Genomic DNA, 26,993 nt, shown 5'->3' on the forward strand with positions numbered 1-26,993 from the left:
TAAGACCTTGCCAATGGACCCTGAGAAATTAATGTCGTGTTAATAAAACATTCCCAAATTAACCAGAACTATACAGTATCATGTTGGTTACGACCTAGCTAATTAATAGCATCAAATTTGAGACCGAACTGACGTGACCTTCAATTCGAAGCAGACAGAGCAGACTGAGTAGACGAGCCACATTAAAAAGCTCGAAGAAGCTAGGTGATTACAAGCTCCTCCGATGGCTCCAGCCTTGGACAAGAAGTGCTAGCTGACTAAATTATTTTATATGCAAAGAAGCTTCTGCTTAGCGTCTACCGCATGAAACGCTTGACAGACCAGCACTATGATGGTCACGAGTTTAACTGGGGCCTTTTCAGAATCAACGAGTTTGTGCCCGAGTTCGCGCATCAGTCAGTTTGATCGACAGACGCCAGCGGCGAAGATCGGGTCCGCCCACCGCGTTCGCTCTTGCTAGAGTGTACTAGAACAGGGGAGGTGTTCGGAATGGCCACAGTACCATTGTACAGAAAGTGAAGCCCAAACATAGTCAATCCGCTTGTGGCGCTGCGATCGGTAGTCCGCCAAAGCGGCGCTAGGGTAGAATGCCTGCTTCTCACTGAAAGAGCCCGGGTTCGAATCGCAGCTGTAGATGCTGGGTTTTTATTCTTAAGAGTCAACTTTTATAGCTGTATTGGTTTTCCTTTGTTGCTTAAAACTAGCTTCTGTTGCTACGTATGGCTACAAAAAGTAACGTAAAATATGAAATCTCGTTTCGACTCTCGTATTCGCAAAAGTCTCGGAGGCCATACTAAGTTTTTGTTTAATCCCGGGTGTCGGCGCTGCAAATAACTACGCTCACTGTCAAAATTCTTCTATTTTACTTCACATTTTGCGTTACTTTTTGAAGCAACGCGTAGCAACTGAAGCTAGTTTAAAGAAACAAAGGAAAACCAATACAGCTATAAACGGTGACACTAAGAATAAAAGACCTACCATCTACAGCTGCGATTTCAACACGGGGCTTTTGAGTGGGAAACGGGCATTCTATCCGTGCACCACTTCGGCGGAGCCTCGCACAAACCTTCAACGTCCCTCGGGTTGACCCCCCCCCCCCTCAATGCCACCTCCGAAAATTTTTTTTCGCTATTCTCCTGCGGTTCACCAACTCTTGCCACGCATAACACGGGTGAGATGTGCCCGATAATTTCAAACACCGTGCATTTATTCCACGGGTGGTTGTCTCACGCTATCTGCGCAGCACCCATAGTTGAACCCATTCTTGCAGAGCACCTGTTGAAAATAAACAAGCGGGGAAGGTGCTTACGGCAAGCGCGATAGAGGAGAAGGAAGAGGAGGACTCGGAGCTAGCCCTTGCGCAGTAAAGACCACATATCCTCGTTTATTACAGCACTCTTAACCCATAGTTTCAGAATGAACGTAGAAGCCTTGTTCCGGAATCGGCCCCGCAGCGGCCTATCAGCGTCGGGCAGCGCGTATTTCCTTCATACTGCTGAAATTTCACGATAGAGAGAGAGAGAGAGAGAAGGAGAGAATGCCCATTCGAAAACAGATTTTTCCTCTTTGAATATGGCCGCCGGTCTGTAATTATGCGTAGGGAGGTGCCGAGAAATTGAGAAGTTGCAGAGCAGAGGGGGACAAAAAAAATAAATATTATATGTAAAATCAGACAGTAATTTTCTTCTATGCGGGCAGTTTAAGGTGCGCGCAAACTCGGCCTCTTCTATCATATCCCAAAAGAAACCTTCAAATGTTTTAAAAGGTATTATTGAATATTTTAATTGGCATATCGAATCCGTGATTTTCTCGCTGCCGAACACATTTGCTTAGCGAGGCACGGCGGTGCGTGCGTAAAGAAGTGGAAGTCGCGTTTATCAGTGACATTTGCTGCGGCGTCCGAGGCAAAAGAAATGCAGGAAAGACACTACCGCCGCGGATAATGAATGGGTAGTTTATAGTAGCGTTGCAAAGACGTGCGTAAAGTGAGCCTCGTGTTACGCGCGATAACGAAAAAAAGGTATTCTTTTATCTGTCCTGATTGCTATGACAGCCAAAGTGTATCAGACAAACGAGTAGCGATAGGCCATATATAGCCAGTCCGCTCTCATGCGCGAGTGAAGTATTCGCGTCTGAATTCACACCACCATGCCGGATCTCGGACGAGTGCACCGCTTTCGCGACCACCCCTTCGCAGGCGTCAACTGGCGACCGACTCGCTTTGTCGACGAGGTGCACAGTACGCGTGTGTGTGCCCTCTGTCGCATGATTCCAAAGACGACTGTGCTCCTGCCATGTTCCCACGTTCTATGCCAGTCGTGCCACGCAGCCAACTCCCAAGGATGCGGTGGCAGGTGTCCCTTGGATCAAGAGCCATTCGAGGAAGCGGATTGTGTCAGCTACGATTTGCCTACCAGAACAGCGAACGCCCTGAAGGTGAGAAAACTGGTGCGGTCGTCGTTCAGGAAAATTCCTCAAATGTATTGCTTGCACTGCTGCATATGTGCGGGCTTAACGCCCCGAGGCTGTTCTTAATGTGCAGTCAAACTCATCTACTGGTTATCGATTAGGTAACCGCTTTTCACGAGGTGATGCTTATGTATACCTTACAACGTGACATTGACACTCGTTTCATCAGGACCACCACGGGAAATGTTGTAGCGTTCACGATATTAGTGCACTGCTTCATTCCGAAGTCGGAATGTTCCCAATCACTGGCTCTTTCGGCACACGATATTTCGCAGACAACACTACGCGCACGGACAACGAAAATAAACGTCGTTGACAAGGATAAAAATTGCAAGAAATTGGAAAAATGTCATTGTTTCCAAGCATATCCAAATTGAAACGCCTTTAGCTAAGCGCGGATCTCGGTGAAGCAGTGTCCTTGCGAACTATAATGGACATATCTCGATAGCGACCGCTCTGCACGTGATTTGCCCAAATGTGTCTCTTTAAGCCCATGTGCCTTTTTGGCAAGTGCGAGAGCAATTCCGCCCTTTCTTGTTCAATACCCGCGCGACGGGTGTGCCGCTTTATCGATGACCAACCAACACACGCAAGCCTTGTCCGCTCTGATATTTTATAGGCGGTCGGCACAGGGCCGGAGAACAAGTGTTCTGTGACCCCGATATTATGGACATGGTAGGTTAATCGATCAGGTTATCAATCTTCGAAAATCATCAGCTGTGTCGAGACAGAGACACGCATACGCAAGCTAAAGAGTGTCAGTTGTTCAGCGAGGACAGTTGACACCAGAAATTCTGCAGCGCCTTCGTCGCGCTCTCTTGTGAAGCTCGAAAGTCCTGGCATTCGAAAATTGATTGCTCTGAAAGAAGCTGGTCATCGAGGCTTGCCAACGTTATTAAGTGCTATCGTAAGCTGTAAATGAAAAACAGAGGATGAAACAGCGCGATTCCAACCAGGGCAAAAAAGGAACGAAAAGCACGCGACAACCGGTGGTTATCATCCCTCTATTGTCCGTGGTCTAATCACGCTGTTTCTTCTGATTTATTTTGAATCACATTAGCCCTCATCAAATTGTTACTAACGCAAACTGTAAATGATATAACCGAAAAATGGGTTTTGTAGAAAGCTGCTTTAACAGCCATTCACTAATCTTTATGCATACTCATAGTGCTTTAAAGTTCATGGGTTAAATTTCCACCGAAAATAAGTGGGAGTTGCGAGAACTGTTGAAGCTCGCAAGAAAGCAAGCCACATTAAACGTGAACATTGGTGACCTCCCACTCCATAAGAGTCAACGGTGGAAATGTTTTAAGCATGCAAACAACAAAGCCTTTTTTGCTGGTCAGAAGTTGTGCTCCAGGGCAACATATTTGCTTAATTGTAAGTAAAGTGCAGCAACCCGGTCATTAAACAGGCCCTGAAAGGCAATAAAAAATTTAGACTTTCGAATGACCTTAAAAAGATATCGACATCAAGTTTATCATTGAGTTCTCACTTAGCAACACCTGTTCATTTTTAAGAGGGAGAGAGAGAACACATTCCTAAGCCGTCACATTTTGTCTTCATGTAAGGTAGGCGCATCGATGTTTTGAAGAGCAAAACTATCAACTAAAGTATGTTCACGTCCACCTATTAGGAGATAACTATTGCTCCGTGTTTTCTGGTAAATCCGAAAAAAAAACCGAGAAACACTTGCCGGTAACATTTTTGACAATTCGGATTTATCCGATAAACTCCGAGATTAACAGCCAAAATAGCCCGGTTCCGTTCTTCATCCAAAGGGGCGTTTTAAACCGTCATTCATGCATCGGCCAGTTTGGCTAGCACAAACTTATCTCGTAGTCAGTGGTATCTCGTAGACCAGGCCTATCGCAGATATAACAAACCGCTTATCGAGCACGGAGCGAGAGACGTCAATGACGTCATCATATACAGACCCTGGTGGTAATGGGGCATGGCAGGCGACATCGAATATAAGCCCTCGTAAAGTACTACGCTGGGGCATATTACAGCATGCTTTAAGGTTCAAATACGCACAAACATAGGTTTCGGTATCGAAGTATTTGTTCTATTCCGGATATGTGTACATGTGTTATTGCGTTCCAGAAATCTAAAATACGCTTCGTGTGTTCTGATGTTTTCGGGTTCAGATATCGTTTCATGTCAGATATTGGAGTATTGCGAATAATGTAAAATTAAACCCCGAGTTTCGGAGAATTGGGTATTTAGGAAAAGTAAACTCCGATAAACGCCAAATTTCAGCCAAAGAAATGAAACTCCGAAAAATACCCTCCGAATTTTAAGAAAAATAAATCCCGAAAACACGCAGCCCTGGGGATAACGGATGTCTGCTAAAGAGATCGTGTTTGTTTGTTTTTTTTTCATCTTGCAACGTAGGTTCATTGCTGGAACGAAGCGCATGGATGCGAATTTGAAGGATCCATGGAGGTTATGCTGACACACTACGACAAAGATTGCACATTCCACACCGCGGAGTGTTTGCGATGCGGCGAGGAACTCCTCCACACGGAACTGTCAACGCACTACGTGGCCGGATGCGGTGCCCCTGTTTCGGTAGCAGGCACAAAGAACAGCTTATCGGAATCTGGAGCATTGACCCTTGAAGGCATAATGGGTGCTCTCCAAGAACTGGAGACGCTGTTGAGGAACGACAAACACAACAAGCTGCTGTCTGCGATTCAGTGTGCAATGAATGAGATGTTTGAACAGATCGCGAACCAGAAATCCAGGTGGGCCGTGTTCCCTCACAATGTCGAAGCACCTGTAAAGGCAGAGATTGCTCAAGTCGCAACACCGCGTCCCGCGACCTCGTTGGAAGAGAGCACTTCTCGGAAGAATCCTAATCAGGAGGCCAGCACGTCGGCTGCATCAAGCTTGGAAAAACGGCGATCCCTGAAAATCCCGAGTCATTTGCAGCCGTTCGAGAAAGTGTTCTGAAAGCCATGCGCAATATTTCCTCGCAAGATTACCCAAAGCTTGCCATGACTTACCGCCTTACACGTGTTAAATGTCATTTAGAGTTAACATGTCCGTTGTCGACGACACAAACATGGACGACGGTAGGTGAAATCGTGACGTATGTTGTGACGCTCAAAAACGTTCCCCAGTACAAGAATCTGCGCGAAACAAACATTGCTTATATGACGGTGTTACACACGAGAGACTCGTATTTTACGGTTAAACTCTATCGCTTTCAATGCAAACTCGGTATTCGTATTAAGTTTCATGGGATTCATCATGGAATAACCTTTCGGGCCCCTTCATTCAAGCTCGATCTAAGCCAAACGTTTCCAGCTGGTTCGTCTTTGCATGGAGGCGATTGTAAGTGCTATGCTACCGCTGAGTCTACTTATCTGCGCACAGACTCGGAAATACAAACTGTACAGAAAAGGCAGATATGCGTACTAAACAGAAACATCAAGTTTGATATCAAAATCACGCCTGAATAGCACGCATAGGCGCGACACTCGAGTACCTAGGGTAGCGCTTCACCTTTCGTCTGTTTCAAGTTTTTCTTTTATTTCAATAACGCTGGCTGCAAGAGAGCATGTCATAGCATCACATAAAGATGAAAACGTGCAATTCGTCATCCTTCATTGAATACATGCTGCGTTGCCAAACCTCATTTCCGTTTTAATTGTGCTTGTGACGACGAGAAATGTTCTTATGAAACTTTGGGTCCTGAATAAAACACGTGCTGTATATTTTCTAATAATGCTTTTTTCTTAGACAACTTTTCCGCAGTATTTTCTGCTATTTTACCCACGATTGCAATGTTTATTATCTCTTTGCTGTACCATTCGTTTCTTGTGACTTTACTGGGAGACTCGCTTGGGGCTTTCACCCTCCACGCTGGTCTAGTGGACATGCTGCTGGACTGCTGACCCACACGTCGCGGAATGAAATCCCGACCGCGGCGACCGCATTTTTGATGGAGGCGAAAATGATTAAAGCCCGTGTGCTTAGATTTAGGTGCACGTTAAAGAACACCAGATGATCAAATTTTCCGGAGCCCTCCACTACGGCTTCTCTCATAATCATATCGTGGCTTTGGGACGTGAAACCCCAACAATTATTCCTATTACCTCTTGTGGTTTGTAACGAAGTTTCGTTGTTTAATTACGCTTAAGACAGAGCTCCCTGAGAATGTGCTCGTAATTGTGCTACTGAAACCTCAAGCTTAAGAGTTGAAGCTATTTGTAATGCACATAGTACAAACGCTGTATTCAAAAGCCCGGAAACCAAAGCAGCGAGAGCATTTCTCCTGTAGTCAATGCTACCTAGATAAAAAGCCGTTCTTTTTAGACCCAAGAATCTTAACATTGATGCAGCTGTACTGAATTTTGAAGATTCATATCTTGACTTAGTACCTGTAATAGTCGAGTGTGTCGGCGTTCCTTGCAAAGAGCACATATCATTGTATTCTCACGTAGAAGCTATGACAGCTAAGTTATATCGAGTCGCCGGTATCCATTATAAGCTATGTTTTTCTTTTCCAAGATGTGTGAGGCTTCTTATTCATAACTCTTTATTTCTGTCATGTTGAAGTTATCGCTAGCTGGTATGGGGCACGCGAACGTTTTCGAAGATTAATAAATTACACGACACGAAAATGGCTGTTCGAGCTATTGGTTAAGATATAAATCGTGGCCACTCTGAACCACTTTTTCTACAGTTGCATTTATATTCATAATGAAAAGGAGGGCGCGACTAAAACGGCACCCAAGAAAAGATGGACGCAGGACGACACGCAACTAGCAACTGACTTCTTTATTCCGAAAAAAAAAACATTTAAAACGCAGTTTCACCAGATAAAACCAAATGAGTCGACATAAAAAGATTACAAAAACCAGCGCTCAGCACGATTATATCACGTGTCGTTCTAGAATGACTATGTCACTCTCCTGCAGATTCATAGATGGATCACTAATGCAACTTAGCCCCTCCCTACCGATATGGAAGGCCCCTATAATCTCCCTCTGTGTGGAGCCCTTGTGCCTGTGCATTACTGTTGTTTGCCTAGAGTCTTCCAACTACCCTCTTTGCACTCGTTGCCGTACAACGCCAGATGCGTCAACGGCCTGCCTATCAAAGAACTGTCGTGCTCCTGAAGACGTACAGTATCAACGGAAAAAGATTGGCACAAGTTACAGGGTGCCGGAGCGCTAATATTGCGGTATGCGGCGCTGTTTTTCCCGAGCACGCCGATATCGAGAGTACCAAGCACATTTCATTTTCTAAAGCAGGGGTGGCCGGTGGAAAGCACTTCAACAAAAAGCTTTTTCGGGCTAGCTGTGATAACGATACGGTTGCTCGCTACTCTAGCGCTAAAAAAAAGAAAGAAAAAAACCATGTGCGTAGTCACATCTGGCGATAAGCAATGAACAAGCGTTTCTTTAGGATATGGGGTGCTATGCAGGATGGCCCGATGTTTGGCGGATACTCGGAATCTTTTCGAGCTGTGGCGACACCCCGTTTTGAACAAGCTAACAGTAGGAAAAGGCCAAATTCATCTCTCAGCGCGCGCTGCGTTCCATTGGTTACGAGAGAACGCGGCGTCACGTCAAGTTGTGTCGAGCAAAGTTGGGCGGTGTCTTCTAACCAGAGGCACTTTCTTTCATTTGTTTGTCGTTCGACTGAGTGCAGTTGTGCACCTATGCAAGAAAAGTGTCAGAAACTCATACTAACGATTTTTAGAGGTACGGGCTGTTTAAATTCATTTTCAAGCGTTTAAAGTCTGCACTAAGTACCCTTTAGAATACTCAGCAGCTGTTGACGAACAGTCAAGTTTATTCGAGAGCTGAAGCGGAGCACCGGCGAGAAGGCTCGAACGTTCCATGCCGCATGTATAAATGCCCACACACCTCACTGAGATCAGATTACCGGCGGCCGACGCTTTCCTTGCCGCTAGCAGAGTGCAGCGTGTATTGCTTGTACCGTGACTTTTCATTTCCCGAGCACAAGTTCAGCCAAATAAAGAGTTTCGTGTTGAACCTACTGACTGCTGCCATCTGCACCGTTACAGCCACGTGACAATGTAGGTGACACTCGATTTCGCGACATGCCGAAAGTTCCAAGTTGAATAATCCACTGTGGCAGTCAAGGACTTTTGCATGGAGCTATTACGCCTACTAAATAAATTCCGGCAGATACCACGTAGGGTGGGAGTCCATTTTTTTTTCGATGCAGTAAGCGAGTATAAGACCAGCTTGCCGGGATCAGACTAGGCGCCACTTTTTTAATAAGTTACTCTGCGTATACACCATATTTATTCAGTTTTTGTAGATCCATTCGTACACATATTGTTTACTTTAAGTGTAGAATTTTCTGCATTAGGCTCAACTTATCGAATCATTCCTTATATTGAGCTGAGCACCTAGCTGCTTCACGAATAAATTTTCGCTTATTAACACGATAAGGTTAAAGAGCTCGTTTCGCAGAAATTCCACCATCGGCGTCGGTGTAGTCGGTTGTCATCTTCTTGTCCGTGACCGTAAAATTAAGAAAGCTGAAAATAAAATAAATACTAAAAATGTTGGGTTCGAGTGAGAATGGAACCCAGGTCGTCTGCGTGGCAAGCAGATGTTCTACCACAGAGCCACGCCTCTGCTTGGAACTGCACTGAAAGTACTTTCATGCTTCACAAACATACGCGTCCTGTATGCAGGTGTCACGGTACGAGATGTAATATGGCAGTAATATTGCGTGGTACAAGCGTACATTGCCATCGGGCGTCACACCACGTGAATATCATAACGGCTTCGTGGTTTAAAGCCAGTCAGTTTAAAGCCAGGCTTCGTGGTTTAAAGCGGTCGTCAAAATGGCGTCGAGGCGCTGGAGGTCCTTGAGAACCAGTGTCGTCGCATGCGCGATACGTAGTCGTCGTTGGCACGTCGACTGTCAGACCAGGGCCTAAGAGGGCGAAACGAATCGACGCGGTGCCAGCAATGACGGGAAATATGGCCCACACCTCCGCAGTTAAAACAAAGTGGACAGCCTATCTACGGTGCGCCAGGCGTCTGTTTTGCGAAGCTGTGGACGTCGCAACGGCTCCTCTTGTGGAGAAGGCCATGGCATGCCAGCGGATGGCTGGTCGTATGGCGGCAGGACGGCAGGTCACCTCGATGTGTCCTCCTGCGGCGGTGGCCAAGGAATGCCGGCAGATGGCTGGCGGTACGACGGTGGAACGGGTGGTGGGCGTCGAAGGGCGGCGGCGTAGCTCATGGAACGCTGATCTTGAGGAGTATCAGCCGTGGAGAATGCTTGGCGGATTTCGTCGCGGACGACTTCAACGACAGACGCTATGGGCGTTTCCGTTACCGGAGTCCGCAACTTCTGCAGCTCCTCGCGAACAATCTCTCTGATCAAGTCACGCAAGGAGCTGTGATTGTCAAACGTCATGGTGGCGGCATGAAGTTGGGCGCTGCTGGATAAGCGGTCGTACTGTCGGCATCGTTGGTGAAGTGCCCGCTCCATAGCCGTAGTCTCCTTGATAAAGCCCGCCACGGTGCTTGGCGGGTTGCGCAGAAGTCCGGCGAACAACTGCTCTTTTACGCCGCGCATGAGGTAGCGCAACTTCTTATCGTCGGTCATATGTGGGTCAGCTCTACGAAAGAGACGGGCCATGTCCTCGGCGAACATCGCGACTGTTTCATTGGGTTTTTGAACCCGTAACTCTAGTAGTTGCTGGGCGCGGTCCCGACGATCGACATTGGCGAAGGTGTCAATCATCTGTTGTTGAAAGTCGCGCCATGTTGACAGACTGCCTTCGCGGTTTCCATACCAAGAAGAGCGCTGTCGTCAAGGTAGCAGACCACTGGTTGATATTGGCAACACGTTCATAGTGCTCAAGCCAGTCTTCAACGTCTTCGTGTACGCCACCACCAAAGCGATCAGGCACCAGTGGTTGAAAAAGCGTTACATGAGATGGGTTGGGAGGACCACTGGCTTGGAGTACCTGTTGCGGGCTGGCGGTGCGGCGGTTTGGGCACGTTGGTATTCCATCTTGAAAAACTATGAGCGCACAGAAAACACGGACGACAAAAAGACACACATATGCACACACGTAGGCGCTTGTTTTCTGTGCGCTCATAGTTTTTCAAGATGCGGGCTGGCGTTGGCCATTGGTAGTGGTGAGCGGCGCCTTGTGGAGGGTTCCGGCGAGGGGGTGAGCTCGGGAGCAAGGCCGCGCAGCCGACGACTGAAGCGATGCACGGGAGTTGCGATAGCTGCGGCCGGGCTGGATGAGCGACTCCCAGTGGGAGTGTGGAGCATCAGGCAGGGTTGCGGTCCAGCACCTCCACCAGTATACACAGTATACACAGTATCCACAGTATACACAGTATACACTAGTATACACACGTGTATAAGCATAAACGACGATGACGATATAAACGAGTGTGTATGTGAATGAGGGGGCGCGCGAGCCAAGAATCGGCTGCCACTGGAAAATCATGCATGTTGATCTCATTGGATCTTGCCTTCTTGCTTTGAATAAACAGTTTTGTTCTGGAAGTTCGCCTCCCTGGTTACAAAGTGACTCCAGACAATAACGAAGATGCATATCAAGTCTCGGGTAACGCCTAGCCTTCTATCAGCGTGGCACTTAACTGCGAGCAAGATACAGCGGCCGCGATTTAATCCGTAAGCAGCAAGTATGGACGGCTTACACTGCATTGCTTAGCTAGTTTCAGCTTCAAGCAGCGCAGGCGTGTGTCCACTGTTTGCAGCATTATTACGAGGCGCGAAATTAAGGTCAGAATGCACTTACAGGTTCTCAGGAGGTGTGGCCGAAGGTTCGTGATCCTCCGCCGGCAGTCACTGTCACAATGTCCGTCGACACAGAGGCTTGGTTTACAGACCTGCAACAGAGCCATGCGCGGATTCACTCTAAACAAGGAGGCAATGGAAGCAGTTGGGCACTGTGAACGCGAGTGTCACCACGTGACAAACATGGCGGGGCCCGCAAAATCACCAGTAACAGATAAGTGATCGATGGCTTTCTGTACAGCACACTAATGCTAGAGTGTGTTAGAACGAGGGACTGCTCGGAACGAGCTTCGAAAAATGAAGCCCAAACAGGGTCGATCGGCTTGTAGCGCTGCGATCGGTAGTCTCCAGTGTGTCGTCGTTTAAGAGTTGCGCGCAGCTGCGCCGAACTGGTGCAGGGGTAGAATGCCCGTTCCAAACTCAAAAGGCCCGGGTTCGAAACGCAGCTGAAGATGGTGGGTTTTTATTTATAGTGTCACATTTTATAGCTCTATTGGTTTTCCTTTGCTTCTTAAAACTAGCTTCAGTTGCTACGTGTTGCTTCAAATAGTAACGCAAAATATGAAGTAAAATACAAGAAAGTTGACAGTGAGCGTAGTTATTCGCAGCGTCACCACCCGGGATTCAACAAAAACGTAAAGTATGGCCTCCGAGATTTTTGCGAGTACGAGACTCGAAACGAGATTTCACATTTTACGTTACTTTTTGTAGCAATACGTAGCAAAGAAAATAATTTTAAGAAACAAAGGAAAACCAATACAGCTATAACAGGGGACACTAAGAATAAAAACCCATAATCTACAGCTGCGATTCGAACGCGGGTTTTTTTATTCGGAAGTGGGCATTCTACCCCTGCACCACAATGGAGGAGCCGCGCGCAACTCTGAAACGACGACACCTTGCAGACTACCGATTGCAGCGCCACAAGGGCATTGACCCTGTTTGGGCTTCACTTTTTGTACATTGGTGCTGCGGCCATTCCGAGCACTCCCATGTTCTAATATACTCCACTAATGATATAACCATCACGGCACGATCGCGTACATGTTTCTTCACTTGTCACAGACAGCCTTCGAAATGTGTGGTGTGTGTGCGTCACGTGACCATTGGTCACATTGTTTTCTCGTGAAAGCTAGCGCTTTGTGGCGCACTGATAGATTGTCGTTGTTTTAGGGATCGGGCTACATATATTACGTCAGGGGGAAGTGATAGCTTCGAGACGGGAGAATATTGCCTGTAATTCTATAGCGTTAACGATTATTATTAAAACATTACACGTGAACGCACGTTCAAGTGTGTTCCCCCATGTAATACGCAAACAGAAGCATGTGTTTCAATTATACAGACATTTTCTCAATTTTACTCTTCTTATGGACGCTCTGCTGAATGAATGTGTTCCAATTTCGGATGACGCTGAATTCTTTCTTTTCTCCCGGCGAAACACATACGCTTAGCGAGTTGCGGCGGTGCAAGCTATGTGGAAGTGGAAATGGCGTCTATCAATTTCTCTTGCTTGTATATCCGTGTTAAAAAAAGAAAAAAAAAGACACTACCGCCGCGCGTAACGTATGCGCCGTTTGTAGTTGCGTTGCAAAAAGTACAGTCGCGAGGAGTGGGCCTCGTGTAATGCGCGATAGTGATAAAACGGTATTCTGTTATCTGCCCCGGTCGCTATGACGGTACAAGCGGCCGAAGTGTATCAAACAACCGAATAGCAATTGATCATATATAGTCAGTGCGCTCGTGTGCGTGACTGAAGGATTCCCGCCACCATGCCGCATCTTCGACGAGTACACAGTTTTCGCGACCACCCCTTCGCAGGTGTCAACTGGCGACCGACTCGCTTTGTCGACGAGGTGCCCAGTTCACGTGTATGTGGCCTTTGTCGCATGATTGCGACAAGGACTGTGCTGCTGCCATGCTCGCACATTCTATGTCAATCATGCCACGCAGCCAGTCCCCAAGGCGGCAGCAGTCTGTGTCCCTTGGATCAGGAGCCGTTCGAAGAAGCTCAGTGTTTTTGCTATGTCTTCTCCACCAGAAAAGATAATGCCTTCAAGGTGAGAAAACGATTCCTGTTGTTCTTTATCAAAATTCTTCAATTGCATTGCTTGCACTACTGCTTAAGTGCAGGCGTAGCAGTTCAAGGCTGGCCATTTCGTCTAGGCAAACGTGTGCACTTATTAACAATACAATAAACATTTCACAGATGAGTTGATGCCGGTGTATATTGTACGTCGAGATGCTAACATGTAAGCCACAGGGAACACCACGCGCAATGTTGTAGCATTTGACGTATTAGTGCGCTTCTGCGACAATGGGTGACCATGGCTCAGCGTGGCCGCGCTCCGCGGAGCGCCGCATACAATCGAATGGAAAACGCACAGGCGCACACGAGTGCGCCGCTCTTAGTGTATTACAGCTACGGAAGAAGAAATATTTAGGAGGCGAAACTCCCGTTAGAACGGGCGTCGGCGGGTCTCGAGATAGCGTCACAAAAAATACAAAAATAACATGCGCCGACGGAGGCACTTCAATTGGCGGCGCCTTGCGGCGCAAAGCCGCAACCGCCAAAAAAGAAAAAGAAGCGCTACTGGCCGGGCGCGGCCGGGCGAGCGCAACTGTGCGCAACCGTGCTCTTTAGCAGCGTTCGTGAGCAGACGACAGCGGCGTTTGCTTCAGCGTGCGCTCAAATTTTGAATGACGACAGTCTTTCTTGGGGAAGTTAAACGCAGGAATTGTGGTCTGTCTGTCGCACGATTCCATTTCAGCCAACCCCGGCCGCAGTTCAAGCACTTGCTGAACGCCGAGCCATCTTGAACTAGTAGCAGGTTTCATACTTGTGAACATTGTCGATCAAACAGTCAATATTACCATATGTGAGTCGCAACATCAATACATATGTAATATGTGGTGCGTTCGCGTCCAACACATTACTGCACTGCTTCATTGCGAAGTCGAAATGTTTCCGATCACTGGCTCTTTCAGCGCACGATATTTTGCGGATATTACAGGCACAGAAAACCAGAATAAGCGTAGTTCACAACGATAAAAATTGCAAGAAATTGGAAAAATTTCGTTGTTTGCAAGCAGATCCACATTGAAACGGCTTTAGGTAAACGCTGACCTCAGTGAAGCAATGACCTTGCAAACTATATTGGATATATCTCGATAGCAACCGCTCTGCACGTGATTTACTAAAATCTGCCTATTTAGGTGAATCTGCACTGTTGGCAAGTGCGAGAGCAATTCCGTCCTTGTTCGATACCCGCGCGACGGGTATTGTGCTTAAGCAATGGCAAACCAACACGCGGAAACTTTGTCGCCTCTGACATTCGATAAGGATTCGGCACAGGGCCGGAGAACAGGTAATCTGTGACCCAGATATTATGGAGATAATAAGCTAATCAATCAGGTTATCCAACTTCGAAAATCATAAGCTGTGTTCAGACATAGAGACACGTACCTTGTCGTTCTTCATGAAAGGGAACACGCAAGTGTGTGGCCTCAACTCTGCGGCGGCTGCCAACAGCACCATCAACCAACAGCTAAAGAGAGTACATCCGCTTTTGGCGGCATCGACCATTGCGATGCCGGAGCGGGAGCGTAAGCTATCAGGGCTTGTCCACCGGCCATGACTCGTTAATTTTGTTTGCCAATAGATGACGCGAAAAGCGGACGTGCTTTCTTTAGCTATCGGTTCATGCTGCTGTTGGCAGCCGCCGAAGAGCGCAGGCCGTTTCATAAAGGACGACAGAGTGTTCCGTTTCATAAAGGACGACAACGTACATTAAAGCTAAAGAGTGTCAGTTGTTCGGCGATGGGCAGTTGACATCGGAAACTTCTGCAGCGCATTTGTCGTTTTCTGGTGTGAAGCTCTAAAGTTCTGGCATTCCGAAAATCGATTGCTCTGAAAGCGGCTGGTCATCGAGGCGTGTGAATGTTATCGAGAGTCCCCATAAGCCGTAAATATAAAATAGGATGAAACAGCGCGTTTAGAACAATGGCAATGAAGGAACGAAAGCCACGGGTCAACCGATGGCGCTGTTTAATTCTCTGATTTAATCATGAACCAGATTAGCCCTAATCAAATTGTTACTAACTCAAACTGTAAATGATATAACAGAAATATGGGTTTAGCGGAAAGCTCTTTAACCGTCATTCACTAATCTTTATGCATACTCATAGTGCTTTAATGTGCATAGGTTACATTTCCACCGAAGATAAGTGAGGTTGCGAGCACTACTGAAAAAGCTCGCGAGAAAACAAGCCACATGAAACGTGAACATTGGTGACCTTCTACTCCATAAGCATCGTTGGTCGAAATATTTTTGTAAGCGTGCATACGACAAAGAATCCTACGCATGTCAGAAGTTGTTCACCGGTGAAACGTATTTGCCTAATTGAAAATAAAGTGCACCAACCAGGTCACCGAACAGACCCTGAAAGGCAAAAAAGTCTGGCTTTTCAGTGGCATCCAAAAGAATATCGACATCAAGTTTGTCATTCAACAAGCAGCAGCTGTCACTTTCAAAGAGGGAGAGAGAGAAAGCAAGAGAACAAATTCCTAAACCGCCAAATTGTGTCGTCACATAAGGTAGACGCATCCATGCTTTGAAGTGCAAAACTATCTGATGAAATATGTTCTTCACGTCCAACTGTTAACAGATAACGGATGCCTGCTAAAGTGCTAATGTTCGTTCTTTCTTCTTCTTGCAACGTAGGTTCACTGCTGGAACGAAGCGCATGGTTGCAAATTTGAAGGAGCTGTAGAGTTCATGCTGCGACACTACGAGAACGAATGCACATTCCACACCGTGGAGTGTTTTGCGATGCGGCGAGCAAGTCCTGCACAGAGAACTGTCAACGCACTACGTAGCCGGATGCGGTGCCCCTGTTTTCGGTAGCAGGCACAAACAACACGTCGTCGAAATCTAGAGCAATGACCCTTCAAGACATGACGGCTGCTCTCCAAGAATTGAAGACGCTGTTGAGGAACGACCACAAGCAGCTGCTGCTTGCGATTCAGTGTTCAATGAACGAAGTAATTGGACAGATCAGGAGCCAGGAATACACGTTCGCCGTGTCCCCTCACAATGTCGCAGCGCCTGTACAGGCGCTGCGACATTCTCAAGTGGGAACACAGAGTCCCTCAACCTCGTTACCGAAGAGAACTTCTCGGCGGAATAAGACTGAGGACGCCAGCACGTCGTCCGCATCATGCTCCAAGAAACCAGCGGTGCCTCGTAGGCCGGAACCATTCGCAGACGTTCCACAAGGTGTTATGAATGCCATGCGCAATACTTCCACTCAAGATTACCCAAAGCACGCCATTACTTATGTACGCAGAGGTGTTAAATGCCAGTTAGAGCTAACAGGCCCGTTGTCGACGACACGAACATGGACGACAGTGCGTGAAATCGTGACGTATGCTGTGACTGTCGAAAACGTTCCCACGCATGAGAAATTGCTCGGAACTAACATTGCTTATATGACTGTGCTACACACGAGAGACTCTTATTTTACGGTTCAGCTCTATGTCCATGGATCCAAACTCGGTGTTCGAATTCAGTTTCATGGGAAGCATTGTGGCTTTCCCTTTCGGGCCCCTTTATTCAAGCTCGATCTAAGCCAAATGTTTCCAGCTGGTTCCTCTGGGCATGGACGTAATTGTAAGTGCTATGCTCCCGCTGAGGCAACTTCTCTGCGCACAGACTCAGAAACACAAACTGACGAGACAATGCAGATATGCCTACTAGAAAGAAACGTAAAGTTTGAAATCAGGATCTCGCCTGAAGGACACGCATAGGCGCCGCACACGAATACCTAGCGTTGCGCTTCACCTTTCGTGTGTTTCATGTTTGTGCCTTTTATTCCAATGACGCTGGCTGTGAGAAAGGATGTCATAGCATCACGTAAAGACGGAAACCTGCAATTCGACATTGTTGATTGAATACATGCTACACTGCTCAACATAATTTCTGTTTTAAGTACGCTTGTGATGACGAGTAATGCTCCGATTAAATTTTGGGTCCCGAATAGAACACGTGCTGTATTGCTCCCAATATTGCTTGTTTCTTAGACAACTTTTCGGTAGTATTTTTTCCATATTTTACTTATGATTGTAATGTTCATTATGTGTTTGCTGTGTCATTTTTTATTGCTCCTTTACTAGGAGACCCGCTTGGGGTTTGTAAGAAAGTGCAGTTTGTAATTAAGCTTCGTACAAAGCTGCCAGAGGATGTGCTCGTAATCCTGTCACTCGCACCTCCGCTTAAGAGTTGAAGCCATTTGTAATGTACTGCATAATACAAACGCTCCATTCAAAGGCCAAACCAAAAGTAGTGAGAGCCTTTCTCCTGTAGTGAATGCTACCTAAGTAAAACGCCGTTTTTTTTTTAAACCCGAGAATCTTAACATTGAACTTGTACTGAAGTTTCAAGATTTACATTGCTCTGATACTAGACATGTGTTCCGGTCTCATTATCGCCGGCGGTGACGCGCAGGTGTTTCCACCTCCGGCGGCGGTGCGTCAACGGCGCGGGGTTCATCGTCTCGGCGGTGGCGTGGCGCGGGAGGAAGGAGAGGGGGGGAGGGGGTAGATTCTACATATGGTGGGGAGAGAAATTTGTCCCTCGCATTTAGAATAAAAACTGTTTCACCGAAAGGGCGAAGCTGTGAATGCGATAGCACAAGATGAAATATACGAACTAAGGCTACCAGCTCACTCTTATTGATCCGATCTCGCGTAACTGTAAAAAACACTGGCGTATTGGAATACCACCGCTTCCGGGAGAGAAGCGATTTTCGTGCAGTTAGTCGTACCAGTGGTCACAGCACGAAGCGGCGAGATCACAGCGCGTACAAGGGTATATGAGCCCTTTGCTGATGTCTGCCGAGATAGCGCACGCGCACGCGCCAGCGCTCACGACGGTGTCCTTATAGTCAATTTTCAGAGCTTCTGCTCGAACATTGAATATAAGGTTGCTGGTTGAGGAGCAATCGATGGCAGCCTTCGCACGCGGGCTGATGTTATCGCATGCGCCTTCCGTGCCACGGAGATGACCAGCTTGTTTCATCTCTAATTCAGCCGTGTTTAGGCTTCGCCAGCACGTACAGCCGCCCAAATCTTTAACTATCGTGCGCGAGCGCCAGCTTTTTTGTGCGTGAACGCCGTACGTCAGAGCCAAGTTGCAAACAGGGCGAAATGAAGCCCCCTCCCCCTCCCCCGCAAAAAAAAGCATTTGCGTGGCCAGATAAGCTGACGATCCACATTTATCAGCTTATCTCATGCGCGGGAGCGTGTGACGTATCTGCGGATTTCATTTTGTGGTTGCTTGCTGATCTTCGGAATACGAGATACGAGCAAGGCGCGCTGCCTGTTCGTCTGAAATGAGTTATTGCAGGCTGACGTTCTCGCGAAGGAACAGCCAGGCCGACGATGGGCCCAGCTGAGGGCGTTTCGTGGGCATGCGCTTACTGTAGCCCTGTTTGCAAATTGGCTCCGTCGTACTGCGCTGACGCACAAAAAAAGTCGGCGCTCGTGCACGATACTTAAAGATTTGAGCGGCTGTACGTGCTCGCGGGTGGAACATACGATGCGCGGAGCGATGTTATCGATTTGGTCTTTATACAGAACGTGACGATGACGGTGAAAACCTGGCTGCTTCCCTACTTCACAGAAATTATGATTTATAGCGTAGTGGGTTCCTCGCAAGTGCACTTGCATTGGTTGCCAAGGAAGCCCATGAGCCGATCATCCATTTCCTCAGGGTCTCAATTAAGTTCTTCCCCCCCTCTCTGTCTCTCTTTCTCACGTCAATGTATGTTATATTGCATGGTGGGAGAGTTAAATAGCGACCGGACGTCACATAATGCGAATTACGTAACTGGTGAGCCCTTTAAAGCTTCCAACCCATTACAAAGGGCTGAGCCACCATTCTTCATCGTCATCAGTGGTCACGTAAACAAAGTGCACATAATGCCTTACATATGTGTAGCTGGAACCTCGCTTCTGCGCACGATGACGAATAATGGCGTTGTAGGTGCTTCCCAATTTCACAAATATTGTGATTTATGGCGTAGTGGGTACCTTGCTAGTGTACTTGTATTAGTAGCCCCAAGAGAGTTTACAACGGGCTCTAGAAATGCCGCTCTTCCAGCTTTCGCTGTGACTGTGCTGCGCTTTCCGCGCAGGCCTGGCATTTTTTGTATTTTCAGAGGATGTTTTGGGGCCGTTTAGAAAGGCAGGGCGTGCAAACACGAACCCAAGAGAGTAGTTAAGACACCACAAACGCTGCAAACAACGTTGTCAATTTCAATTTATTATCTGTATCCCTATCCTCAGCAATCGGTCGCTATGGTGACCGTGCGACAGTTGATTGGTAAAAAAATACACTTGATAAAAAAACAAGCATCACATATTTATGGTGGTTTATTCGTAGCCATCCACGTGGCATTGCGGGATTTATCAGCAGTGATAACGTATTTCTTCCTTCCTGTGTAGCGAAGATCAAGCTTCGATAAGTGGGCGTCAACGAGTACGCGCCGATTGCAGCATTGCCTCCTCTTATCCATCCTCGTTGCTATGACAACCGGAGTGCGTCACACCATCGCATAGCGATAAGGCTCGCTGCAAGAGGCGGCCTGTCCGCTCTTGTGTTGCAGTCAAGGATTCGCGTCTGCATTCACACCGCCATGCCGGATCTCCGACGAGTGCACCGTTTTCGCGACCACCCCATCGCAGGCGTCAACTGGCGACCGATTCGCTTTGTCGACGAGGTGTCCACTTCGCGTGTTTGTGGCCTCTGTGGCATGATTCCGAATAAGACTGTGATATTACCATGTGAGCACGTTCTATGCCAATCGTGCCACGCAGGCAACTCCCAAGGATGCGGTGGGCGGTGTCCCTTTGATCAAGAGCCATTTGAGGAAGCTGAATGTGTCAGCTATGACTTGCCTACCAGGAGAGCGAATGCCTTGAAGGTGAGCAAACGGCTCTGGCCCTTCCATAGAAAAATTGGTCGATTGCATTATTTGCACTGTTGCATAACTGCGGGCTTAACAGTGCAAAACTGGCCAGTTCGCTATAGTCAAACACGTATAATTATTACCCAAAAAGTAAACGCTTAACAGATGAATTGGTATTCATTTATATCTTAAGTGGGCATATTTTATAAAATACAAGTCTCGGGAAGCACGAGGCAGAATGTTCTAGCATTCACCGTAATATGCACAGCCCCGCCACGGTGGTCTAGTGGTTATGGCGCTCGACTGCTGACCCGAAGGTCGCGGGATCGAATCCCGGCCGCGGCGGCTGCATTTTCGATGGAGGCGAAAATGTTTGAGGCCCGTGTACTTAGCTTTAGGTGCACGTTAAAGAACCCCAGGTGGTCGAAATTTCCGGAGCCCTCCACTACGGCGTCTCTCATAATCATATCGTGGTTTTGGGACGTTAAACCCCAGATATTATTATCAGTAATATGCACCGCTTGTGCTACTTCAGTAGGTCGAAGTGTGCGTATTCACTCTGTCAATCGGAGCACGATATTTCGCAGATAAGAGCTACTGGAGCCTCCAAACGCCAGAATAGGTCTATAAAGCGTGACAAACATCGGAATGACAAGATTGTTTCAAGGTAGAGGGAAATTCAAATTCTTCTCAGAAAATACTGATCTCCTCGGTGGTAAAAATGTCATAAAAGATATTTTAGTTTATATTCGTAGCGACCGCTCAATCTATGACATTCCTAAAGCGGGCTGCTCAAGCCGACGCGCACTATCGGCACGGCCGTGACTGATTCCGTGCTTTGGTGTTCGTTAATCACGTTGCTGTTAACAGCGATTGAATATATTTTAGCCACAGTGCGGGAAATCAAGTATTCGGTTAATCGCAAATTATCAACCTAAGGCGATCAGTTAGGTTATCGAATATCGAACTGCATATAATCGGGAAACCTAACAGCAGTTGAACACGTTTACCTGAAAGCTTCTTTTATATTAGGCCACTAATCTTTGTAGAAGAAATGTTTTTTTTAAGTGAGTGCGTTAGATTTACACCGAAGATAAGCGAAATTGAGATATTTGTCGATATTATAGTAATAATTGCAACTGTTGGGATTTTACGTCCCAAAAGCACGAACATTTGTCCATGAGCTCGGAAGCAAACAACCCATTCTGAATGTGACCACCTGCGACCACCCACTCTATATACGTCATCGGCTGATATGTTTTATAAGCATACCTGCAATAAAATCGTCATGGGCAAGTCAAAAGTTGTACTATATAGGGTGAAACGTATGTGTTATGTGTAAGCAAGAGAGTGTAAATTCATCGGGCTCATTAAATAACTGTTGAAACGCGAGAATACATTAGTTGTGCGCTTTATGAAAGGGAAAAAATGGGAAAATCAATTACATCATTAAATTTCCCTTTGCCTGTAGCTATCCAAAGAGAGAGAAAAAGACTACACAAATTGCTAACATGTCCACTCGACGAAGCGCAATTCTAAACTATCACCCAAAATTTGTTCTTCGCATCCGCCTGTTAAGAGATTACGTACGCTTGCTAAAGAGATCGTCTTCGTTTGTTTCTTTTTCTTCCTTTTGCAACAAAGGTTCATTGCTGGAACGAAGAGCATGGATGCGAATTTGAGGGAGCCGTGGAGCTTATGCTGCGACACTACGAGAACGAATGCACATTCCACGCCGTGGAGTGTTTGCGATGCGGCGAGAAAGTCCAGCACAGGGCACTGTCAACTCACTACGCAGCCGGATGCAGAGGCGCTGTTTCTTCACCACGCTCAGAACACGCGTCTTCGGATTCTCAAGCACTGACCCTTCAAGACGCGACGGCTGCTCTCGAAGAACTGAAAAGGCTCTTGAGGAACGCCAACCACGAGCAGCTGCTGCTTGCGATTCAGACTCAAATGAATGCGCTGATCGAACAGACCAGGAACCAGGGAGGCAGGCCTGCAGTCATTACTCACGATGTCGCGGCACTTGCATCGTCACAGATGGATCAAGTCGCAGCACCGAGCACCTCAACCTCATTGCAAGAGCGAACTTCTCGGCAGAATCCAACTGAGGAAGTCAGCGCGCCGTCGACAACGCGGTCCTCCTCGGAGGAGACAACGCGGTCCTCCTCGCGGTCCTCCTCGTTGTTGCATCGACAGCTGGAACCTCTTGTGGATCTGCCGGAATCTGTTCTGCGACGCATGGGGAAAACATCCTCGCAAGAGTATCCTCAGCATGTCATTAGTGGTATCCTAAAGTGTGTTGAATTTCGTTTAAAGTCAACCGCGCCGTTTTGGACGAGAGATACGTGGAGCGAAGCGCTTGGAAGCGTGACATATGTCCTGGTGATCGAAGATCTTCTCCGGTGTACCGAATCGTTCATAGGAAACCTTGCAGATATCACAGTGTTGCACACGAGGGACGCGTACTTTATGGTTGAAATAATGAAGAGTGAACATAAGCTTAATATGCGAATTAAGTTTCACGGTGCGCATGGATACTCAATGTGTCCGCCGCCTGTTTTCCTCGTGAGGATGCACAATCTGACAATGGGGTGCACTTATGAGCTTAGTTCTTCTGAAGAACCATGTAACTGTAGGCAGGACAGAGGCTTATGGATACATTGTCACTGCATATACTCAACGTGGTTTACTTTACTGTTGAGCCTGGGTTTCGGAGATAACAGAATCAAGTTCGAAATTGAGCTCTGTCTTCAATAAGAACTAGTGGGCAGGACATTCGAGTGCCTAGTGTTTCTTATGATTTTCCGAGTGTCTCTTGTCTTTTACCTCTGGGTGACTCATATATGCGTGCATGTCGCAGCACCACATAAACATAAAACCTACAGTTCGTCAGCATTGAACGCATAAATACTGCATTGCTTAACGTTATTTCCGTTTTATGTGTGCGTGTGACGTCGAGTCATTGAAGTTCCGATTGAAGTTTCGGATGCTGAATGAAGCACAAGCAGCATATAATGTTTTCTTTGAAGCCTTCTTTACGATGTCTTTCTCATTCAGCTCTAGATATAAGGTTTTTCTTCACTGTTTGCTGGGCCATTTATTTATTGTGACGCTACAGGAAGTCCCGATTGAGGTTTGTACTGTTAAGTCCTTTTTCAGTAATTGCGTTCCACCCAAAACACCGAGTCGATCTGTTGATGATAGGAGCACTGATGCCCACCCAAATCTTTAATCAATATCTAATGCCAAGCCAATCGTAACCCTCTTGCTAAGAGCACTAATTAGTAGCCGGAACATCACACGGAGTGAAAGCATGCATAATGCTTTCATCGCAGTTATAGATGTCAATTAAATGGTAATGTGGAATATCCAAAACAGACTTCAAGTATCTATAGAGGTGGGCAACGCACAAACTATGGGATAAGAGGAATTTTCGTTCCACTGTTCAATTGCGAAACTCCCATGCAGACGCTATTTCTGCAATCACATAGTTCATCACATTTTTTCGCTGCAAGCGTGATATGTGATTTTCAGATTGAACACCATTATTTACTATTATTTGGAGATGTTGCTTTAAAACAGATGCGTTTGATATAACCTCTGTTTACATTTACGTTTCTATTATTCGCTGAGTTAGCACTGCATTTACCCCTGATTGTATGGTGGAATAAAAGAAGTAAACGCAATTTGGTGTTCAATTAACGCACTTCTTTATCAAGTAAAGAGGCAATGGAGTTCTACGTTTCAATTCGACATACATCCAACGCATATATAACTCTGCTGTGATATCAAATTTTGCACGATTATTGTAGAGCAGCGTCTCATTGGGAACGCGCCTCCTTGGGAAGCATCTCATTGGGAACGAAAGGCTTGGTGAGCCCACTTTTGTGTGAGAGTTCATCACTGGGTGTGAAAATCGACACCACCAAGCGAGATCCTGCACCGGTGCACCATTTTCGCGACCACCCTAGCACAGTGGTCCACTGGCGACCAACACGCTTTGTCGACGAAGACATAGTACGCGTGATTGTGGCCTCTGTCGCACGAGTCCAAAGCTGTCGGTGTTTGCGATACGTTGACGAAATCCTGCCCAGGAAGCTCTCCACGCCCCACATGGCCGGATGCAGTACCTGCGTTCCTTTAGCACGCAAAAGAAAACGCATACTCAGATTCTAAAGCCTTGACTCTTTGAGACGTGAAGGCTAGCTGCTCTCGAAGAATTGAAGAAGCTGTTGAGGGATGCCAGTCACGAGCATCTGCTGTTTGCTATTCAGAGTCAAATAAATGAGCCGATTGGACAGGTCAAGAACCAGGAGCCCAGGACGGCCGTGATCACTCACGCTGTCGCTGCACCTGCAACGTCCAAGATGGCTCAAGTCGCAGCACCGACTACCTCGAAGTCGTTGCAAGAGGGAACTTTTCCGCATAATCAGGCTGCGGGAGCCAGCACGTCATCGACATTGAACTCTTGCTCGGAGGCAACGCTGATACCTCAATATCTGTAACTGCTTGTGGACCTGTCGCGACAAGTGCTGCGAACAATGCGAAAAACATCATCGCAAGATTATCTTCAGCACACCATTACTTATATCCTTCGGGGTGTTAAATGTAATTTATTGTTACGTAAAGGAAAGTGCTTGGAAGCGCGACGTAAGTTCTGACGCTTAAAGATTTCCTCGTGCATAAGAAAACGTTCGGACGCAGGTTTGCTGAGCGTTGCACGCGAGCTACGCGTACTTTACGGTCGAGGCATATCAGTGCAAGTATAAGTTTTTTGTACGAATCAGGTTTCGTGAGATCCATGGAGACTCTAGGTGCCGGCCGCCTGTTTTCGTCGTCAGGGTGCATCGGGTGCACCATCAGCGGCTGAAGCGTGGGCGACAGATTGCACTAACGACAGAAGTACGCTTCGTGTTTGACATAGGCATAATACGCCCGAAGGCTGGTGCGCTGCAGGAAAATAATGACGACAACTGAGAACACCCGCCAGCTATAACGTACACATTAAACCGCCATATGAAAACCACCGTGAGGAACGTTTCTGAGCTAGAAGCAAGTCAAGCCGTGTCAAGTCAAGCCAACTGCTTGACTTGACAAGTCAAGTGAAGCAGTTGGGCAACAAAAGCAAAACTGCGAGCAAGATACAGTAGCCATGATTGAATTCTGAAGCAGCAAGTACGAACGGCTGATAGTGCATCGCTAATCTCGCTACAAACAGCGCAAGGCATGTGTCCGCTGCTCGCACCATTCAAACGAGGCACCAAATTAAGCTAGAAAAGTATTTTCATGTTCTATAGAGATGTAGATGAAGTTTCGGGCTGTCCACCGGGAGTCACTTTTACAATGTCCGTCAACATCTAGGCTCGGTTTGCAGAACGGTAGCAATGGAGCCATGCGCGTTCACTGTAAACAGTGAGGCAATGGAGGCTGTTGAGCATTGTGAACGGGCGTGTAGCCACGTGATCAAACATGGCGGCGCCCACGAAATCGCCGTCAAAAAGACCCCGTAAGAGATTGATGGCTTTTGAGTACAGGACAGTAATCCTATGTATAACTATCACGCCATGATCGTGTGTACATGCTTCATCGCTCGTCTAAAGGCCTGGTTCCAAAGGGTGTCTTCCAAAGGCCGGGTTTGTTTGCGTCACGTGATGGTTTGTCACTCTTTCCTCGGGAAAGCTAGCGCTTTGTGGCGCAGTGATAGACTGGCGTTGTCTTTGGCATCGGCCTACGCATCTTACGTCACAGGGAAGTGATAGCTCCAAGACGGAGAACATTGTTTGCAAAGCTATAGCGTTAATGATTGCCGCTAAGACATTAGCCGTCAACACCCGTATAATCGGGTTTGTGGAGTACTTATTGCTTTTATTAAAATGATGCCTTTCTCACTCCCATATTGTCCCATATATTACGCAAATGTTTTGTCTTTTTTTTTTTTGTAGACGCTCTTAGATGAATTGTTCCAACATCAGACGCTGGAAAAAAAAAATAATTGTTGGCGTTTTACGTCCCATAATCACGATATGATTATGAGGGACGCCGTAGTGGAAGGCTCCGGAAATTTTGACCATCCGGTGTTTCTCAACGTGGAACATGATCTAGGTACATGGGTCTCTGTCATTTCGCCTTCGTCGAAATGCCGCCGCCGCCGCGGCTGGCATTCGATCCTGTGACCTTCGGGTCAGCGGTCGAGCACCATAACCACTAGTGCACCGCAGCGACAGTTGCAAAAAAAAAAGATAAACAAAAAGGCCGAAGTCGGGAGAAGTAAGCCTTGTATTACACGCGATAACGATAAAACAGTCTTCTATCATCTTCCCTCGTTGCTATTACAGCAGCAGTGTATGAAACCATAGAGTAGCGATGGTCCAGATACAGCCAGTCCGCTCTTATGCGCGAGTGAAGGATTCGCGTCTGAATTCTCACCACCATGCTGGATCTGCGAAGAGCCTACCATTTTCGAAACCACGCCGGTGAAATTGATTGCCGCAGTGCGTTGGATCTGCCAGCCTTCTTTTAACAGGGGAAGTCTTTATGCTCGGGAAATGCCAGTATAGGGTTCGTTAAAGCTAACATCGTGCCAGAGCGTTCTCTCGCTGCGCCGATTTGTGCGGCGCCGAATGCAATAACTCCGATGGCCGAGAGAACGAGCGCGCACGCACGCACGCACGCACGCACGCACGCACACACACACACACACACACACACACACGCACGCACGCACACACGCACGCACACACGCACACACACGCGCGCGC

At 47.2% G+C, this 26,993-nt stretch overlaps 1 protein-coding gene and 1 long non-coding RNA gene across 2 annotated transcripts; both read left to right on the forward strand.

Moving 5' to 3' along the window:
• The first annotated feature begins 2,042 nt into the window (after positions 1 to 2,042).
• LOC119406281 (uncharacterized) lies at positions 2,043 to 24,740 on the forward strand. The gene is made up of 3 exons (XM_049420031.1): positions 2,043 to 2,436; positions 21,874 to 22,496; positions 24,437 to 24,740. The coding sequence occupies exons 1-3, from the start codon at positions 2,149 to 2,151 to the stop codon at positions 24,738 to 24,740; spliced, it is 1,215 nt and encodes a 404-aa protein (XP_049275988.1). The 5' UTR covers positions 2,043 to 2,148.
• Positions 12,858 to 17,315, forward strand: LOC125760025 (uncharacterized). The gene is made up of 2 exons (XR_007417689.1): positions 12,858 to 13,319; positions 15,984 to 17,315. It is a non-coding gene; the product is annotated as an uncharacterized LOC125760025 (long non-coding RNA).
• Positions 24,741 to 26,993: the final 2,253 nt, after the last annotated feature.

The sequence above is a fragment of the Rhipicephalus sanguineus genome, chromosome 10 (genome assembly GCF_013339695.2).
Source record: "Rhipicephalus sanguineus isolate Rsan-2018 chromosome 10, BIME_Rsan_1.4, whole genome shotgun sequence".
Lineage (NCBI taxonomy): Eukaryota > Metazoa > Arthropoda > Arachnida > Ixodida > Ixodidae > Rhipicephalus > Rhipicephalus sanguineus.